The sequence below is a fragment of the Gossypium arboreum genome, chromosome 5 (genome assembly GCF_025698485.1).
Source record: "Gossypium arboreum isolate Shixiya-1 chromosome 5, ASM2569848v2, whole genome shotgun sequence".
In the NCBI taxonomy this organism is placed as follows: Eukaryota; Viridiplantae; Streptophyta; class Magnoliopsida; order Malvales; family Malvaceae; genus Gossypium; species Gossypium arboreum.
The window spans coordinates 90,463,223-90,485,521 of NC_069074.1; the positions used below are offsets into that span (position 1 = coordinate 90,463,223).

General features: G+C 27.1%; 2 protein-coding genes across 2 annotated transcripts; both read right to left on the bottom strand.

The window, feature by feature from the left end:
* Nucleotides 1-2,359: 2,359 nt before the first annotated feature.
* Nucleotides 2,360-8,161, bottom strand: LOC128292919 (uncharacterized). The gene is made up of 8 exons (XM_053027921.1): nucleotides 7,462-8,161; nucleotides 6,609-6,809; nucleotides 6,131-6,217; nucleotides 5,029-5,775; nucleotides 3,380-4,012; nucleotides 2,986-3,163; nucleotides 2,788-2,901; nucleotides 2,360-2,660 (listed from the first exon to the last, which is right to left on the bottom strand). The coding sequence occupies exons 1-6, from the start codon at nucleotides 7,765-7,767 to the stop codon at nucleotides 3,038-3,040; spliced, it is 2,100 nt and encodes a 699-aa protein (XP_052883881.1). The 5' UTR covers nucleotides 7,768-8,161; the 3' UTR covers nucleotides 2,360-2,660; nucleotides 2,788-2,901; nucleotides 2,986-3,037.
* A 4,156-nt stretch (nucleotides 8,162-12,317) lies between these two features.
* Nucleotides 12,318-15,045, bottom strand: LOC108482571 (probable disease resistance protein At4g27220). The gene is made up of 2 exons (XM_017785702.2): nucleotides 14,778-15,045; nucleotides 12,318-14,461 (listed from the first exon to the last, which is right to left on the bottom strand). The coding sequence occupies exon 2, from the start codon at nucleotides 14,446-14,448 to the stop codon at nucleotides 12,508-12,510; it is 1,941 nt and encodes a 646-aa protein (XP_017641191.1). The 5' UTR covers nucleotides 14,449-14,461; nucleotides 14,778-15,045; the 3' UTR covers nucleotides 12,318-12,507.
* Between the last annotated feature and the right edge of the window lie 7,254 nt (nucleotides 15,046-22,299).

Here is a 22,299-nt window from a genome sequence, read left to right on the forward strand (position 1 = left end):
ATTTTCTTTATCTAAGTTTTTAATCCAACATTTCATGGAGATTCACTTATCTATTCACTTTGCTTGTTTAATATTCCCTTTATCACAATTTACAATCGTTCTTCATTTTCTTTTATTTTGCTTTGGTTTTTATTTATTTTAATCATTTTATTAATTTAGATTTCATTACTGCTATCATCATTATTCTTATTATTGTTATTATTATTTTGTTTCATTACCTCATGTTAGTTATTTTCTTATTTGATTATTCCTATTAGTGGTTAAGTTGTACGAATTATGTGATCATTGTAACTCGTTTTAGTATATTCATGTTCTTATTATTCACTAATATAATTATCTTATTCGCACATTATCATTTTAAATAAAATAAATACGCATCTTTTAATTATTACACCTAGACATTATTCAAAAAGAACTTTCAAAAATTAAGTAATATTTCGCATTTTAAAAATTCGAGAAATCGTAACCGAAATGATCGAATATCCCTTCAAATTTCAAAATACATAAATTTTAAATAAAAATAAAGGCAATATTTTGTATTTAAAAACTCAAAAAAGTCGTGCCCTAACTCACGATGTCTCTATTTTTTTCCTTTTTTTCCTCGATTGGATCTAAACAACCGAATACCCTTTTAAAAACCAAAGTTCGACTTTTAAAACAAAGCAATTAAAAGGCACGCTTATTTTCGAGGATTTGAATGTTGTGTCCTAACTTACGGGTTGCGATATTTTGTTATCTCGAGATGAAAGGGCCTTTACTGCTCGTTTTAATCTATTCAAGTTTTTTCTTTTAATCAACGTTAATAAAAAGAGAGGATCGTATTTTAAATTCACTTCGAGTTTTCAACTTTCGACGTTAAGACATAAATTAATCAATTAGGTACCAATTTTGGGCGTTACGAGTGTGTTAATCCTTCCTCGTATGTAACCGACTCCCGAACCCATTTTCTCGTATTTCGTGTACCAAAAATTATTGTTTTAGTAAATCAAACGTTTTATTAAAACGATCAATCATAAGGTGTCCCGATCACACCTTATAAAAAAGGATTGGTGGCTACTCCCGTTTCCATTTTCAAAATAAAATGTGGACATGTTTTTTCAAAAAAAAATATGGTTTCAACAACTGTAATTGAAGAGGATATGCTGCTTCCAAAGTTGAAGAGACTGCAACTCCTACAATTACCAAGCCTTGTCTGCTTCGGCCCTTTGGGTTATCACTTTATGTTCCCACGGTTCAATGTCACTACAGTCATGGAAAACTGCCCCAACATGACCATGTGTTTCACTGTTGATGTAAATAACTTGATGCAGGCTAGAACACATGGAAACGCCTTAATATATTTTCCTAATATGAGGATTTATGATGTTTTTTCTACAATTAAATAGAAAAGTTAGAACCTTCGCAATCAATCGATGATCATTTTCAACTTCATATTAGTTTTTTATTTCTTTTAATTTCAAGAAAATGAAAAAAATAGAGGATAAAAGGGTGTTGCAATGTGAGATTTGGGATGGTAATTGCAGACTTCAATAAATTTCTAATTGCTTACTAATATAATCAACTGGAATTATGTTTTGATAGAAATTGAGTCTTCATGATGAAAAGAATAATGCTCAACTGTCTAAAATACATGGAGACCACTTCCTTAATTTGGAAGATGTAAAACTCAACAATTGTGGAGTTGAAGAGGTGTTTCAGCTGAAGGGCCTTCCTCTTCCTACTACAAGCCAAGAACTCAAATGTTATTGCTCAATTCCTTTTAATGTTTGATTTAAAGGGACTTCAATTCCTTAGTAGTTGTACCCCTGTTTCCATCAACTGAAACTGAAATATATTCTTTAACTAAGCCTTGAGCATATGGAGTTTAGGGCTATCAAATCTCCTGTGTCATGCTTTTAGAAAAGCACATATGCCCCTGTAGCCTTGAACATATAGAGTTTAGGGCTTTCTAGTTATTCTACTTAAATTATAGGAGTATTTTAGGATACGAAAGGTAATATCATGGGAACATGGCAAGTGATTAGTGGTCATAGGGATACATTGTCATCTCTACTAATTTTATGTGTATAATCTGTTGATCGATCTCTTTGAACTTTCTTTAATAAAATTCATATGAATGAGTTGACTATCTAAACATATCGTTGGATTGCACTTTTGTATGTTTAATTGCTACACACTTCATGCAAGAAAAGAGCACTCAACATTGTAAGTGAATTTACTTGTAACTTCAAACTGAGTTCAATTTTAAAAAAAAAAAAGAAGAAGAAGCAAAATTTAGTTCAAATAAGTTATTATATGACATTTTGTCTCTCTTGCAGGATAATTAATTTTTTTAACCCTCAAAACAATATTGAAAAGGTTGGGGAACAAAATAATTTATTGTTAAGTTGAAACTAACAATTAAACTTTCAATATTTCAACAAAATGACCTTTGGAAACTTCACAAAATAAAATATATTCGGTTTGGTTATGGTTTAACACACAAAAACAAATACATGATGCAATGGAATTTTCACTCGCATCCAAAAGCATACAATAAAAACTGCAACATAACTATAACTATCTAAGTTATTAGTTTGAAGTAAAAGACATATCATTTTGCTTCACAACTCTATTAAAGCAAGCTTTCATACCAGTTAGAAGCACAATTATCAAGGCACCTGTTTTTAACAAAAATAATAAACATAAACATAAACACAAGTGAACCTCACTAAATTTTATTATTATAGAGGCAAATTTAGAAAAGAAAAAAGAACTAAAAATTGAAATCGACAACCATGTTTTTACCTGCATTTAGTTGATATATTGAACTCATGATACTTCAAATCTTCATTTTCCATTTTGCATTCATATCGATTTGGATATGGATATATATGATCCTCTAAATATATAAAAAAAAACCTTAGAAAAATTCAAAAAACTTGTGTTAGACATAAATTATATCAGAAACTTAACCAAAAAAATTTGAACAACATAAACCTCCACCTGTTGACTTATGTAACATGGCTTTGAAAGCTGCTCTAAAATCATCATTCTTTCATGTAATATGTGGTAGTTGACTCATTCTGGGCCCCCAACGACTCCAATATATATTCTTGTTGAAAATTACATTTGAAACAGCGGCAGACTTTTCAATAACATCCTCCTCAGTCAATTGGAGTGTCTTAAAAAAAATTGAAGAAAAATTATAACTGAAATTTTAATCTTATGTCATCAAGGAAAAATAAGAAACATATATATACTTTATAAAGTGATATTTTCCAATAATTTAAAAAATCAATTAAGTAATTTAAGTAAAAATTTTGCATGTTATGCATTTTGTTGTAATAGTTATAACTACACAAAATAAAGTAGGATTAAAGGGTTGCAAGATCTATACCTCTGTTTTGCAATGCACAAATCCCTGTGAATCAATGAAGAAATCAGTAGTCAACTTAGGGCAATCTTTTACTTTCAAATCTCTCAATCTTGGCAATACAAAATGATATCCTTTTGGACCGAAGTGAATGAGGCTCGGTAGTTCTTCAAGTGATAACTTTTCTAACTTAACAAATTTCATCTTCTCTTCAGCTGCCACTTCCACTTCATCTTCTAATTCAAATACTTTTTCCAGTTTAGAGTTCCTTTCAATTATGAGACATTCAAGTTTTGGCAGAACATGAACAGATCCTAAAGGAAAGAGACTTTTCAAATTTTCACATTTTCTAATAGTGATCTTTGTCAAATTTGGAAAGCTTATAGGTTGGAGGCCAGTATCACCCTTTGATGATGATGAAGAAGAAACTTGATCCTTAGCTAAAATGAGTCGTTCTATTTCCTCACACCCCTCGATGAAAAGATCCACCAAATGTGATAAACTTAGAGCCGTTGTAGGTGAAAATATATATATTAACTTCTTACAATCACTCAACTTTAGAGTTGTAAGCTTAATGCAATGATTCGGTCCATTCCATATGCAGCTCAATTCTGGAAATGACCCTAATTGCAAAGAAATTAAATTTGCCATAGATTCCTGTCATCAAATAATATTTATTAGTCAAAACTAACCATTACTCAAATAAATCCGTTGTAAAATTATTTCAATATATATATATATATATTTATATGCACACTAGTTTTAATATCTCACATATATTATCCAATCAATAATATGGCAGGCTAGAAAAATAAAGGTAAATTAATTCAATAATTTTCTAAAATATAATTAAAATAATCATTACTATATTACATTAATATAAAATATAAATAAATATATTAAAGCGCAACATCAATAGAAAATAAATATATAAAATTTCTCAATTTTAATTTTTCTATTTATATTTATACGTGAATTATTTAAAATACGAATATTATAGTATTTGGTTAAAATTCTAACCTTTTACTAATTTATTTTAACAAAATCTTCAATATGTAAAAGTACGTGCTCAAAATTAATTAGAATTAACATATTAATATAATTCTTAATTTAAAAACATGTTTGCCTTATAAAATACATGTTACTTTATTTAACCTAATAAATATTGTATTACAAAGCTTAATGTACTATAATTGCATTTCAATTAATTGTAAAAATACAAAGGAGTGCACTCTATAGTAGCTATATTAATTGGACAATGATGTGAGCTTTGACATCATTGAGTAGTATTTAGACCTAGGCAACTGTAAATGCCAAGCCCTAAACTCTACTCAAGTATGACCTCTCTTATACATTTTTATACTTTATTATCACTTTCAATCTTGTTTCCTCTATTCTAAAATGTTGACTTAAGCATTAGTGAATGTTAGGAGCATTGGCTTTAGTGCCTCTTAGCTCAAACCTATTTTATACTTCACCAACTATAACTTAGTCCACCAACTATAGAATCAGCTCACTCCAGTTTCTAAACCCAACAAAAATGACATCAACCTATACCGATAGTTATATGCAAAAAAGCAAAAGAGCTAATGTGAAAATATTTTGGTTTGATTTGATTAAAAAATAATTAATGTGCAATATTCCTGTAAATTAAAGGGTTGTAGAATCTATACCTTTGTTTCGCAATGCACAAATTCTTGTGAATCAATGGAGAAACTAGTAGTCAACTTAGGACAATCTCTTACTTTCAAATCTGTCAATGCTGACAGTACAAAATGATATCCTTTGGGACCGAAGTGAATGAGGCTCGGTAGTTCTTCAAGTGATAACTTTCCTAATTTATCAAATTTCATCTCCTCTTCAGCTGCCACTTCCACTTCATCTTCTAATTCAAATACTTGTTCCAGTTTAGAGTTCCTTTCAACTATGAGACATTCAAGTTTTGGAATAACATGAACAGATCCAAAAGGAAAGAGACTTTTCAAATTGTCACATTTTGTAACAGTGATCTTTGTCAAATTTGGAAAGCTGATAGGTTGGAGGCCAGCATTTGATGATGATGAAGAAGAAATTTGACCATTGGCTAAAATGAGTTGTTTTATTTTATCACACCCGTTGATGGAAAGATTCACTAAATGCAATAAACTACGAGCCATCGTAGGTGAAAATATATATCTTAACTTCTTGCAATCTGTCAGCTCTAAAGTTGTAAGGTTCTCAAGGGTTACAACTTGAGCAAAATCGTTCCATATAATCCATAATTCAAATAAGTTCCCCAAGTCCAATTGTTTTATCCTTGAGAATGAGTACCCACCTTGAACTTGAAATACCTTTACATGATTCCCAACTACTATACAATCTTCATTCAATACAGGCACATCCGTTTTCCATATGATTCCTACTTTACTAAGAAACAAGTCCTACATACACACAAAAATGCCAATAAATATCATAAAAACACACTAGAGTAAATGTTACCCGTAAGTGTTCATAATTTTACATATTCCAAGTAATAGTGAATACTACTCTAAATTCAATAAAACATGTATCTTTGGTTTTTCTAAAGGATATATTTTAAAATTTCAACCAAATTACTAAACATGAGAGACCATTTCTTGATTTTACATTTTTATTTAAATAGTGGACAATGGAATTCACTTACAAGCTAAGTATAAAAGGGGAATGAATTATCGCATAAATTAAGCAACATATCGATTTACTGTTTTGCTACAGTGTCAAAATTCATATAACAAATTCAAATAATCTAAATAATACCTCCAAGAGCGGAGCTTTTACAATGAAGCATGAGAATAGTTGGCAATCATGTATCCGAAAGGTTTTTAATTTTGGCCAGCAATGGATCTGCATGAATGAAGCAAATATTTTGATATTATACAAAATATATTTCTTTAAATAAAATTGAGGAATATCATTTTATAAAACATAATTTAAATAATCATTATCATATAAATATAAAATATAAATAAATATATTAAAGTGTAACATCAATAGAAAATAAATATATAATATTTCTCTATTTTAATTTTTTCTATCTATATGAATTATTTAAAATATGAATATTATAGTATTTGATAATAAAATTTATAAATTAATTTGATGTACTAAATTTAAAAACATATAATTGTTATTTAATTGTAAGTTAAATTTTAAATTATAATTTTTTATATATTTTAATAGTTGTTATATAAAAGGTTTATGTTTAATTTTTTCAAATTTTTAAATATAGAAGTACCTGAGGAACCACAACATCTTCCCCATTCTCATTTTGTTCCATCTTGAAGATTTGCATAAGTTGAGGACAATAACTTATTTTGACAGATTCTAATGATTGAAGCCCTTGAGTCGAAGTGTTTACACAAACATATTTTAAACTTACACAACCTTCTATCTCAAGAATTCTCAATTTGGGGCAGCAACAAAGACAAGAGTCATTCTGCATATTTCAAACACACTTATTAATAAGTTACTTATTTTAATATTATAAAGAACTGAGCACATCAATATAAAGATAAATTATTAATTGAAAGACTTGATTAGACAAATTAACTATATATTAAACTCAAATACACATTTAATTTTAGAATTTAATAAATCACAATTATAACAAGATCAAATATATATTAACTGAAAAACTTACAAATTGGTTAGACAGATTAATTATATATTAAACTCGAATACACATCCAACTTTAAAATTCAATAAATCACAATTATAAGATAAAATATAAAAACATTCATTTATTTTAGTATACGAATAATAAGTTGGAACAAAAGTAGCATGGCTCTTGAACAATAAGAGGTTACAACAGTTTAGTTGAATTGAATTTCTTCATTCATATAGATTCAATTTATTGTTTTTCTTTAAAAATTTCAAAAATATTATTGTCTAAGATATTTTCATTAATGCAAAATATTTGTAATTATATTATAAAAATATTAAAACCTAATTATAAATTAAACAAAAGATGGAATGCACATTGGTCTTTAGTTTTCTCGTATTGTTTCATCCCTAGAAAAAAATGCTATCAAAAAGTAAAAATAGTTAGCTAGATTAACAAAATGATTAGGGAGAATAGGAATCTCTACCTTAGTATTTTCTTCTTTTTGGGCAAAACCAATTACTTGCTCTACTCTATCGCAGCTGCTTATGTAGAGTTCTTCTATACACAACATACTTTGAGCAATGCAAGGTGAGAAGATTGTTTTCAGTTTAGGGCAAGATCCAATTGTCACAACCGTTAGTCTTGTGAAGCTTGCAATTGCACGATGGGATGGAGAAAGACCATAGCACAACCCTTTCAAAGAAACCATCCTTCTTATAGTTAATTCTACCAAATTAGAGAATGCAACAGTTGACCCTTGATCTCTTGTTATATCAGTCAAAAATTCCATATTGTCGCAAGAATGAAGCTTCAGAGAAGTCAACTCATTTAGTACCTTTTTTCCTATGCTTGGCACAATGTTCTTCAGTGCACTAACGTTCTCCAACTTCAACTTTCCCACATTGCAAAATAAATTTTTAAATGCACTCAATGAAGATGAGAAGTTTTCAATTCTCAATCTTCTAATGGTTAGCGCCTCCACAATTTTTAAATGCACCTCCTGCAAGCTCAATCTGCACCGACCTACAACTATATTGTACCTTTGTAGTTTAGGGAACACAAAATCTTCTTGAGAAAATTGATTAGTAGAAAGCTTCAGTGATAGTGCAGTTAAACGAGACAATGAATTCAGCTCCAATAAGTTGATTTTGTCTTTGTCTGTCACATGTAACTCTTGCAGTGACGTTAACCTGTTATATTCATAAAAAAATATATAGCATTAATGTGACACAATACACATTTGTTGGGGGCTTAAAAACAAAAATCTCATTTGAATTAATTTTTTGTGTGTGTGTGTTTAAAAGAACAAATTTTTATTTATTATGTGGAAAGATAAAAACATATAATTTTGAAAAAAGTTGGATTTAAACAAGGATATTAAATGCTACACGTTTTCCTTTAAGAAAGCATGAAAATGAAAATATAGATGATCCTTGTGAAGCTGACAAAACAAGATTATGCGACTTGAAAATTAGAGCTACATGGGAATCTTTTTAAAAAGTTATATAACTTTTTTTTAAATCCTGGAATGAATATGAGATATTAATAAAGAGGCCTTGAAGAGTTTTTCATAATTATCGTCAGAATCTTAAATCCTTAAATCATGTATATATAGAATATGTTACCCTTAAAATTCCTTAATTGATTAAAATATTAATATGATATAGGGTAAACTACACCTATGGTCACTTTTGTTTACTTTAGGTTACATTTTGGTCACTTATGTTTAAAATGTTACGTTTTAGTCACTTACGTTATTGTGTTGTAACATTTTAATCATTGAGCCGTTAATTGTCGTTAATGGTGTAACGGTAAGCTGATGTGGTACGTTAAATCATCATTCAAACAAAAATTTTAGGTTAAATTATACAATTGATCCCCATTTTTTTTTGTTTTGGGAAATTTAATTTTTTTCTTTTATAATCTTTAAACTTTACTCTATTTTTTTCTCTTTATTTTCTATTATCTTCTGTTTCTCCTTCTATTTTCCTACCTTCTTCATGTCTTTTAACAAATTAAGAAGTCGAATTGATAGTGAAGAAAGAAGTAGGAAGCCAAAAGTCATCATTGCCTATAATCAAAACCCATAGACTCGTACCATGATTCTTTCTTCACTGCCAATTTGACTTCCTGACATGTTAAAAGAAATGGAGAAGGTAGGAAAATAGAGGGGGAAGCAAAAGAAAATGGAAAATAAAGAAAAAAAAAAGAAAGTTAAAAGAACATAAAAGAAAAAATTAAATTGCTCAAAATGAAAAAAAATATGGGGACCAATTGTATAATTTAACCTAAAATTTTTGTTTGAAATGATAATTTAACGTGCCACGTCAGCTTACCGTTACACTGTTAACGGCAATTAATGGCTCAATGACTAAAATGTTTCAAGATGATAACGTAAGTGACTAAAACGTAACATTTCAAACATAAGTGACTAAAATGTAACATGAGGTAACAAAAGTGACCATGGGTGTAGTTTACCCTATGATAATTACTATTACCATTTATTAAGTTAAACTCGAATTTCTTAATTGGTTGCTTTTATTAAGTTAAATATTAACATTTTATTTTTAAATTGATAAAATAAATTATTTTTGATAAAATTTAAATTATTGATTTTTATTAAAATTAAATATTAATTATTTTATTACCAAAAAGTTAAAGTCTCTTTTATTAAATTAAACTTTGATTAATTGTGTATAAAATTTTGTTATAGTTAGATTGAATTGAAGTTTTTTAAATAAAATTTTAATAAATACTCAACAACATATTTTCCATTAAAACTTCTAAATCAATTGTTCAATAAGTTTTTAATAAAATGGAATACTAATTATTTTTATTATTACTAAAACTAAAGTCATTTTTAATTAGAGGCACATGGAGGGTTTTTTTTCAAATTAAAAATGTTTTCAAAAGTAATAACTTTTTTAAAATTCTGGATGAATATGAAATATTAATGAATTTTAGGTTAGTCTTGTAAAAAAATTTGAGTTTTAATATAGAAAATACAATGTATATGTTAAAATGCCTCATTATCGTATCTTACTACCATTACTTAATTAATTAATACATTTATTAGAGTTTTCCATAATTATCATTAGAGAATCTTAAATCCTTAAATCATGTATTTTTAAATGAGTAAATTATAAAATAGTCACTTTTGTTTGCCTCAAATTACATTTTAGTCACTTATGTTTAAAATGTTACGTTTTAGTAACTTATGTTATCATTTTATTACGATGTAGTCACTCTGCCGTTAAGCTCTGCTACCTCCCTAACGACAATCCTACGTGGCAGTCCAAATGGGTTTTAAATTTCAACTTAGATGTCCAACAAGGATGAGAATAATTTTTTCAGTCAAAACGGAAAAGAAAATTAAAAGAAAAAAGGAGACGAACGGTTTTTTTTTCCAGTTCAAGGTATAGATAATTTAAAATTTTCAATAAATTAAATTTATTTAATTAAAAACCTATTCTTATCCCAGTTGGACATCCAAGTTGGCATTTAAAACCCATTTGGATTGCCATGTAGGATTGTCGTTAGGGAGGTAACGGAGCTTAACGACAGAGTGACCACTTCGTAACAAAACGATAACGTAAGTGACTAAAACGTAACATTTCAAACATAAGTGACTAAAATGTAATCTAAGGCAAAAAAAATTGGTTATTTTTGTAGTTTACCCTTTTAAATTTATTATTAAAAATAATTATTATAATATTTAAATAAATTTATTTTTATTTATAACTCTTCCAATATTTATTTATTTTATTAAATGATGGAATGATATTCATATATATATATATATATATATCAACTCTAAAACTCTAAAACTACAATATTTTTACCTATTATACGTCAAGTTAACAAATAATTTAAAATTTATAAAATATTCAAAAATAAAAATTTAATATTTATACAATTAAAAATCATAAAATTTTTAAAAATATAGCATGAAGTAAATATGGACTGCCATGATGGCTTTCATGTTTAAAAACTTCAACATTTTAGTTGGTATTTCTATTAAAAAAACAATTCAACATTTTTAAAATGATTGACGCTCAAAATCGACTCTTTTTGAAATATTCAGAACCAAATTTAACTAAAAACTGAGTAAGGACTAAATTGATAAATGATGTAAATATTAAGGTCTAAATTTTATATTATGCCTTAATTTATTAAGCTATTTTTTTTAATATTTTTTGCCCTCAACTATTAAAGTAAGGGTAATATACAAAAATAGTCACTTTTGTTTGCCTCAGGTTACATTTTAGTCATTTATGTTTGAAATGTTACGTTTTAGTCACTTATGTTATTATTTTGTTACGAAGTGATCACTCTACCATTAAATTCCGTTATCTCCCTAACGGTAATCCTACATGGCAGTCCAACTAGATTTTAAGTGCCAACTTGAATTTTCAAATGGGATGAAAATAGATTTTTAATTTAATAAATATAATTAATTAAAAATTTTAAAACATAAACCTTAGTTGAAAAAGCCGTTCATCTCCTCTCTCTTTTTAATTTTTGTTTCGTCTCTTCCTTTTTTTTTTAGTTTTTTTTTTCATTTGATTGGAAAAATTATTATCACGATCAAAATAGTTGAAAGAATAATCTGGAATACCCACAAAGGGATTGTAAACATACAAGTTGATTTAGATCAGAAAAAATCGGATTGAGAAACCAATTATTCAAGAACCATGAAAGAACCAGAAAATATAATGATTAGGAACAAGAATAGTGAAAATAGCAGCCCTTTTCTGAAAAATTTACAATTAGCTTGTATGAAGCACGTTCATGAAAACATGTTTCTGGTTGCATTTTATGGGATGTCTGTTGACGCAAAATAAAATACATGTTCACAAACAATTTCAAAAAATCGAAGAAAATATCAATAATTTTAATTTAGGGTTTTTATAAAACAATAAAAAATCTAATCTTTTGTTTTTCCATATTGAATAAAAGAGATAGACGAATGCAAAGAAGACATACATAGACCCTCCATTGAATCCATCTTTTGTTTTTCTATGTTGATTAAAAAATCCACCGATTGATGTAGTAGTCAATTTGATTTCAACTATTTTGATATTGATAATAGTTTTTCCAGTCAAATGAAAATGAAAACTTAAAAAAGGAAAGGACGAAAAAAAAATTAAAAAGAGAGAGGAGACAAATGGTTTTCCCAATTAAGGTTTATGTTTTAAAAATTTTAATTAATTATATTTATTTAATTAAAAATCTATTTTCACCACATTTGGAAATTAAAGTTGGCACTTAAAATCTAGTCAGACTACCAAGTAGGATTACTGTTAAGGAGATAACGGAACTTAACGGTAGAGTGATCACTTCGTAACAAAATAATAACATAAGTGACTGAAACGTAACATTTCAAACATAAGTGTCTAAAATGTAACTTGAGGCAAACAAAAGTGACTATTTTTATAGTTTACCCTAAAAATAATTAAGCGGAAAATAAATGATGTCGAACAAAATACGAATATGATAAAAAAAAAAGATTATTAAATCTGTTGCACTCTTACCTTGATACCAACTTGGGGGGAATATTTCCAACAACAGAAGAATGACGTAAATATTTCAGTGTAGACAATTTCACTAATTCTTCACTTATCTCATCAATCTCAGTCCAAATCAATGCAAGAATCTCAAGGCTTCTCATATTCGTCGGTGATGATGAGAAGTTTTCCAGCTCGCAAAACTCACACCACAAAGTTTTTAGTTTTGGTAAGGAAAAGAATCCTTTCAATAAACAACGGACATATCTGAGATATAGAACTTGGAGGACTTTCATTTCTTCAAAAAATGTACTGGGAACCACTAGGAAATCACCCCACTCATCCCCCTGAAGAAACAAAGTCTTGAGCTTTGAAAATTCCACTTTGACTGGAAAATTTTTTATGTCAATACTACAATTCCATAAAGCGATTGCAGTATAACATTCAAAACTTTCAACCATATCAGGCCATTCTTTCAACTTATCTTTTATCATGAACCTATTTTCTCCGATTGATGTTAGCCAATGAGCAAAATCTCGAACCACATCATGCATTCTTATCCTTTCTGCACCATCAGTTTCCAATAACAAGCTAGATTTTTGGAGTTTTTTTAGTGCTACCCCAATTTCATTCCTTTTATCTTCAATAGAGGAAGCATTAGGGAACAATCCCACTCCAATTCCACACATAATCAATAACTCAAGAGGGATTTCAGTATCTTCAGGAAAAAGGGAACACAGTAAGAAACACATCTGGATGTCATTTCCCGTCATTTGGTTGTTGCCTTTCTTCAAATATTCGTAGCTAAGCTTAAGAGGCCTGAGGACACCTCCGAGAACTTCTTCATTATCCAAATGCCTTGAGTCCTTGAATCTCTGATTTGCGGCTCTCCACCCATCTAAACTCTCACCTTTTAGAGCTTTTGCCACCGTAACAATTGCAAGAGGCAATCCCTTACATTCACCAGCAACCTCTTTGGCTACATCATTCAAGGTGGAAGAGTCATCTTCTAAACCAGCTTTATCTCGAAATAAAACCCATGCTTCGTTTTTGGATAAGATGCCAAGTTGAATTTCCTTCTGACACCTCATTTTACTGCAGACTTGTTGATGACGTGTAGTCAGAAGAATTTTACAACCCTTGTGTTCATCACCGTATGGAATTCCGATACTCTCCAATTTGAATTCTTCCCAGAGGTCGTCGACAATTACGAGGATTTTGTTCACGCGTTGCATACTCCTGAATAGCTCTTCTGCTCGTCCTTCTTCCGTATTTGTTTGAAAGTTTAAACCAAACATCTCTGCAACTTTATCTTGAATTGTTCTGATGTTCGGATTTTGGGACATGGTACACATCACAACTTTATCAAAGAGCTTTTTTTCTCGAACGTGCTTCCCAACTTCTTTGGCTAAAGTTGTTTTACCAACTCCTGGCATTCCGTGCAGTCCGATCATGTTGACAGCATTTATAGCTTCCATGATCTGGTTCAAAGCTGATTTTGAAGATTTAGAGTCCATGAAACCCGTGGATGTGATGAACTCTATTCCTTGAAGAGAACGACTATAGCCCACCTGTGCAAAGTTAGAAGTTTCTAAAAGTTTAGAGATTATAGGAGTCTTCTCTGCCAGTTTCTTACTCAAGCAATATCGCCAGCCCCATTTAGGACACCATTTGAAACACTTGACGCGATCTGTTTCATCTTGCAAGTTCTGGCTTTCTTCCAGTTCTTGCTCAGCCCTTCTAAGCCAGTCCTCAACGTCCTCATAGATGACCTCAATTTGCTTTTTAGCCTTATCGACACGAGTGTCCACCCTCTGTTTCCTCAATTTAAGAGCGTTTCGTTGATTGGTGAAATCTTGAACAATCTCTCCATAACAGAAAAAGTAACGGAGATAGGGTGATGCGTAAGTCATTGCCTGGTTTGTCACGTTTTCGACAGCAGTAGAGGCAACAGATTCGGCCATTTTTGTTGATAGTCTGATGAAGATGAACAAAAACTTTGGTTATTAGTAAGAAGATTAGCAATTGTGACAAATAAAATAAGTATTTGTAGTAAAAAATCGAATGGAAGCTAGCAATTAAGAAGCTGTAATTATTGCTGTAAACCAAAGATATTGCAGCAAGAAATGACTCTTGAACTGACCTCTCTCTCTTTCTGTCTGTGAATACCAGAAAGTAAATAGAGCTAGAGAGAGGTGTAAAAGATGAAACGAGTTGATTTAGTGCAGGTAATAGAAAATTGTGAAGGCTAATAAATGGCATTCAACAAAAAGATGAAAAAATATAGCAATACCTTCACTGAACTATCTTCTGCGCTGTTTCTTTTGCGAAGTGGAAATCAAGGTAAGAAGAAAGTGTGGTATTCAGAAAGATGAAAATATATAGCAATTCCTCAAAAGAAAGTTTGCAGGTTTGCTTTCCTTAATTGAGAGAATAGAAGAAAAGGTGAAAAGTGAAGAAGAAAGAGTGGAAATGATGACAAACACAGGTTTGAGAATTTGAAAGCAAAAAACTTTGGATGTAGAAAAAACCAATGGCAAGTTGTTGGTTTAACTTTAATGTTTTTCTTCATCATTTATTATTATTTTTATATTTAAGTTGATAAAAAGAAATTATTATTCATAAATTTGTATTATTCATTGTTTTCGTTATTAAAATAATATAAATTATTATTATTACCATTAAATCAATGTAAAATTTCATTTTATTAAATTAAATATTGATATTTTCACTTTATAAAATATAAATTTATTCATTTTTCTTGCCTCTTGATTGATTTCATATATCTCTAACAATCAATAATTCAATTAACTTATCTTTTAGTAAAAATATTAATTATTTTTTATTTTAATTACCGTTAACATTGAAGTAAAATATATAACTGGCTGCTTTTTATTATTGAATATTATAATCTTTTATATATACTTTAATGTATAACTAAATCATTGATAATAAATTATATATGATTTTATTCAAATAAAATGCCTATTATTTTATTTATTTTATTGTGACCAATCGTAATATTTTGACTAATCTAAAATTTTAAATTGATTATTTTTTATTAAATAAAGTTATATATTTATTTATGTGGGACATAAATAAATTGTAATGTAATAAATTAAAATAAATTTAGATAACACAATCAAGTTCTTATAGAAAATTTGTAAACTTTAATTTTCCTTAAACCTATTTTCCGTTCGTTTTTCAAATCTAATCTTCCAATAATTAGTATCAAAGTCAAGTTGTGCTCTACCTATGAGTAAAAACAAGTAATCAAAATAGATTTCTCTTCTTCATGAATGATTCAATTACATAGAAAGGATATTCTTTAGATTTTATGCATGTTTAGAGTTATATATGAGAAAATTTTAACTTAAATTCCTAATTTTTCTTGAAATCAACATATACCCTTAATTTTTCCAAGTTGATATGAATTTTAAATTGATTGGCGAATAAACATACTAAGTTTATTTAATAAATGATTAAAAATTAAAATAATTAATAAAATTTAAATGAAATTCTATAGTCAACTTGTGAATCAATCATTTCAAACACATCAATAAAAATAGTATTATAATAATAAACGAAATATGAGCTGAATTAATGTATGACAAGATAAAATAATAATAACATTAATATACAAAATAGAAATTATTGATGCGTAAAATATTATTTAAATTTAAATACTTTAAAATTAAAAAAAAGTTTGCAGATAATATATATATTTTAAAATTCAAGTAATATGATAAATTATACAAAACATATAATTAGATGAAATATGACAAGTAAGAATTAAGATGAAAATAGAAATTTTTCTTTAAATTAAACTAGAATAAATAAAATATTATAAAACTTTAACTTTAAATGTTTACTTATTTTATTAATTTAATCTAATATTATTTAAAAATATTATCAAAATTAAACTTGAATGTCTATGTATTTTATTAATTTAATCATATTTTAAAATTTTAAAACTTTATTATAAATATTAAGGTTTGAACTTCAAAATGTTGTACAAAAATTGATTGCAATTTGATTGATGCTCCAAATTTCAGAGTTAGTGATATTGAAGCCACAGAGACATAAAATTTAGGAAACTCTTTTCTTTTTTAACACAAAAAAAAATTAAGTGTTTTAAAATTTTATTTCTGAGGAGATGTTTTATTTTATTAAAATACTCATAACACTTACTTCCGTTCTAAAACAATGTTTTAAAATATTCTCCATGTAACTGCTTAAATTTTTTTAAAAGTAAATTCATTAATTCATTCAATAGATGGAATCATACAATTTAGGAAAAAAATAACAAATACTCATCGTATATGGGGAAGGACAAGTTCCATCAACACAACAAAGGCTTTAGCCTCAGCATCAATAGAACACTATGACACGTTGACGATTGGCTTTGTCAAAACTCAAGCACGACATATCTAGAGTGATTACAAGCACTTAACAGGGTAAGGAAATCAGCCCCGGATGGTCTAAAGCGAGGAGCAAAAATCGACAAAAGAATCGAGCATTCATCAAACTATAGAGGACGGCAACAAAATCATCCCTAAAATCACTTGTAAAACTAAGATTACATGCATAAGCAAGACTAAAAATCGTGCTACAAGAGTAGACAAAAACTTCTAAAACTAAAGATTTATTAAACAATAGAAAAACAAACAAAAAAATATAAAACTTAAACAACACAAGTCCAAATTGACTCATGAAATCATTTGTTATTCTAAAATATTCTCAAAATAGAAACAAATTAAAAAGCTAAAGAAGAGCCACCCACTTTCCTAGAAAAATTATTGGTGGTCCGTGGAGTTTTAGCGAACGATAAATATCGTCATCTATCCATCACAACTTGTGAAGGCAACAAAGATACATACAAAATAGATCTGCAAATTGAAAAAGAGATAAGACATGTTGTGTGATTGAGAAGAATAAAAAAAGAAAGAGTTGGTGGGAGGGGGAAAAAAGCGGGCGATAGCCAACCTGGAGACTGGCATCGCCGTAGAGCAAAATAAAAAATAAAAAACAAACAACTTGAAGAAAAAAGGGAAACTTTTTTCGAGTACTTAATTTTAAAGGTGAGTAAAATCTGATTCAAATTAAAAAAGGAATTTCGAGTTAATTCGAAATTTTTAATCAATTCGAATAAGTAATTTGAGTTTTGAGTTTGAATAGAATTGAACTTTTGTAATTTGAATAACTTAATAAAATTCGAAATATTTGTCATGTAACTGATAATTTTAGAGGTGAGTAAAACCGATTCGATTTAAAAATCGAATAACTTAGATAAAATATTAATAAAAACACTCTTTTAGTCTCTACTTAAATTTAAAAATTAATTTCTCGCAATAAAAATTTAAAAAAGAAATTCAAAAAAAGTGAATAATGGTGGTTAAGGCAGCAGAACAAAAAATTGCAAAATTAAAGTGGTTCACACCATTAAACTGAGTTTACTATTATCTGCGCTGCTCAAATAGTAAGTAGTAGAAGAAAAGAATTAGTTATGGAGATTGTGGGTTAGGCATTGTTGATGAATTAATGCAGGCTCTCACCTTTTTTTATTTTTATTATTTTTTATGATGAATAATTAATTATCAAGATTGTTGAGTGGGATAGGCATTGACGTTCTTACTTTTTATGGTGAATAATTAAGTATGAAGATTCTTCACCACTTTCGCTGCTGGGACACCGGCATCGTTGATGAATTATTGATGCTCTTTTTACCTGACCTGCTTGCTTTGCCTAGTTTATAGATAGAGTTTCATGATGTCTTACGTTTTAAAATATTTTATTTAAGATATCCTTAATTAATTAGTGGAAGATAAACACATCCACTTCTTTTCAACCTTTCATTTCTTTTTCTTTTGTTTTTGTTTTTCTTTATTTTTATTTTAAAATGATTGTTGGTAGAAGACAGAATGATGTATAGGAAGTCTTCTAAATCACACCAAGTTAAAAAATCAGAAAATTATATATAATATTTGCAGATATTATAAAATAAAAGACTAAAAGTAAAGAATAATGAGAATAAAAGAATAAGGAGAGAATGTATTTTATTGATCAATAGGAATACTATATAATACTTCTCTAAAATTCATATTTATAAATATAAGAAGTATAAATGAAATAAAACTCTAATTCTAATGACTATTTTAATATTGATAGACATTCACCTAATAAAATATTCATAATCAGAAACTTTAAAATATATTTTCTAGAAAATATGTAATACAAAGGAAGGAGAAATAAAAAGAAAATGTAAGTAAAAATCTAAAAATTAGAAAAACAGAATAAAGATATTTGTATAAAGCAATGCACCCTTCCATATTTATCTCCAGAAAATTTTTGATTTTTTGTATTTTTTTATTTTAAAAATATACTTTTAAATTTTATCATATTTTTTTATTTTTAAGAGTCTTCTGAATTTTTTAAAATTCTTTTGTATTTTCTCTTTTTGTACTTTTATCTATTTTTTAAAAGAGAAGTATATTTTTAAACATTTTTGGGAATTTTATACAACTTTCCATATTTTTTGAGATTTTTATTTTGTTTGGTTTTGTAAGAAGAGAAGTATTTTCAACATTTGTTAGTTAAACAGTTAAGTCTGTTTTTGAAAAAAAAAGCTTAGCCCTTAAATTGGTATATAAGCTCTGTCATTTTTACATTTTAGTATCTAGATATTTTTTTATCACAAGTGCTACTTAAACTATTTTTCTTTTAAGTTGAGACCTCTATTATTAGACAAACCATTAAGTCTATTTAAAAAAAGTAACCAATTAAAAATTGCCTTGTAATAAAAAGATAAAAACATTATTTTCTTTATATAAATTTAAAAATATTAAAATTTCATAAAAATTAAATTAAAAAATAGAAAAAATTGGTTTAACTCATTTGTATTGGTTCGTGAGTCAATCGGTTCAACTTTTATCTCCGAATTGATTTCCTATTCAATTGATTGATCCGGTATAATTTTGAAAATACTGATTTTGATTGATGAAAGACCTTTTTCGATCCTGTTAAGTCGAGCAAGTAGGTGATCAAGTTAAAAACAAAATTAATTGACAGCATATAAACCTCATGTGGGCCAATTTCAAACATCATTGGCATTGTCAAACATTATAAAGGAATAAGAAAGAAATATAAAAAAAAAAATAAAAGAGAGAGAAACAATGTAAAAGAAAATAAAATAATTAAAATTTATTTTTTAAAGGTTATATGATGTGGCATTCTATAATTTGTTGGAATTTTTTAACGGGTATAATAATTTGGTGTAAAATGGGTAACGAAAGAATAGTTTATGTACCACTTGTGATAAAAAAAGTTTAGATATCAACTTGGGAAAAAAAGCATTGTCTAGGTAATAATTTGTGGGTTAAGTGTTTCTTTTTTAATAGATGTAATGGTTTGATTTATGGAGATACCAATTTAGGGGGAAGTAGTTTATGTACCACTTGTGACAAAAAAATGTCATTGTGCCTTTTACCGACAATCACTTCTTTTTTCTAAAAATAAAAGTAAAATAAATAAAGAAAAGAAAAAGAAGTGAAACCAACAACGTGTTAAACTGATATCTTTTATCTTCCGCTAATTAAAGATATTTTAAATAAAAGACTCCAACAAGTAAGATTTCATCAAACTCTTATCTAAATTCTATAATTAGTTTTTAAGTTGCATATTCAATTTTCACACTTTGATTTTATTACTTTGTCTTTAATTTTTTGAATTTTAAAAATTTTAAATGGTAATTATTTTTTATATAATATTAGGAGTACGAATGGGAGTAAGACGGTTCGAACTCGTACTAAACAAGTGTTTAATAAGAGTTTTGACCTCCTCTCTATTCAAATCAAGACTTCAAATGCTAATTGTTAAATTTATTAGGTTAAAGTTGTGCAATTTTTAAAATTTGATGCGACAAATATATTAGGGTAAACTATACCAATGGTCACCCAACTATGTCAATGTTCTTGTTTTAAAATGCCTTATAACTTTGGGAAGCAAATAGTGCATTAACCCTTTTAGAAATAGGATAACTTAACCTAATGAATTTAATGATTATCATTTGGTCATGACTAAAATTTTAAAATTAAGAACAAAAATTAATTAAATTAAAGTATAAAAATAAAATATACAATTTACACATAATACAAAAATTGATAATAAAATTTAATTATTTAAATTATAGATAGAATTTCATCTTTTTCAAACTTATCGGACTTCTTTTATTTAAAAATAACATTAATTAGTGGAAGACCAAGACATGTGCTTTATTTGGAGATATTGGTTTCACTTTTTTTATATTTATTTATACAACAAATAATTGTTGAAAGAAGACACAATGATGTCCACCAAGTTTTTAAATTCAAAAGATAAGCATGAAAAACACTAAACATAAACATTTTTGTGTTAGTGAAATCATTGAGTTTATTTTTTCTATTTTGATACTTAAATTTTTTATCATAAGTATTATTTAAATTATTTTTTCTCTAAACTGGTACATTTGTTATTAGATAAACCGTTAAGTTTATTATAAAAATAATCAATTAAAATTGCCATGTAACAAAAAAAGATAAAAAATATTTAAAATATTATAAAAGAATTAAAAATTAAAAATAGAAAAATTGATTCAATTAAATTTTTTAGTTTGGTTCAACCGATTTGTAAATCGAATAATTTAATATAGTTTTAAAAATACTAGTTTTGATCAATGAAAGAAACTTTTTCGATCTAATCAAGTCAAGCAAATAGATAGTAAAATTCGAATTTTTTCGTGTCTCAGTATTACCTTGAATTTTGAACCACTAACCAATTGGTTGGTTTTCCATTTTGTTTTGGGGATTAATAATCTTTTACATTCGCTTTTAACAATATATATACTAATTTAAATATCATATGTTGCACATGTAATTATTATGAGATTTTAATATAATAAATTAATTTAATAGTTTACATACAAATATTAAAAAGAAAAGATTTTAATAAAATTTTTGAAGTTGAATTCATTATATATATAAAATAATAAAAGTTAAAATAAAATTAAAAATATAAATACATAAAATAATAAAATATGATTGAAATATAAATGTATATAACAAACAATAAAATACTAATATAATTATTGTATCTTAATTTTTCTATTCAAATATCTTTTTTTTTCTAAAGTCATCTAATGTTAAGCCATTGTTATCAAATGTCCTTATATTTTATTTAATAAATTATTAAATGTTTATAAAATAAATTAATTTTTAAATATAAACTTTTCATTAGAGTTTTTTTCACTTCCCATAATAAAATTTATATATGAAAATGTTGAAAAGTTTGTGAAAAATAAACAAATAAATAAATAAATAAAACATAATTTAATAAATACAAACAATCAATATGTAGAATGCAAGTAAAAAAGTTTTGAAAAATATAAAATATTGCTAAAATATTGAAACCTGATAATGATAGAGATATTTTTAAAACACAATAAAATTTTAAAAAATTTAAAAACATAATGTAAAAAATAAAAATAATGTCAACTATAACATTTGATTAAAATTTTAATAGTGTTTAAAATTTAATAAAAGTTTATTATTTATAAATTTTGAAGAAAATGTTGTGTTCCTTAAACTATAAAGATAGAATATAGTTGAAAATGAGCAACATGATGATTTGTAGGTGCTAACCTTGAAATTTAATAATTTCTCATCCTCATTGATTGCATTCTATTAACCTTAAAAGTCATTGGTTTTGTCCAAAGAAATTACTGAGGTAGATAAACTTGTTCTCCCCCTTTTTCTTTTTAATGTTGTTAATTTCTTAGGGTT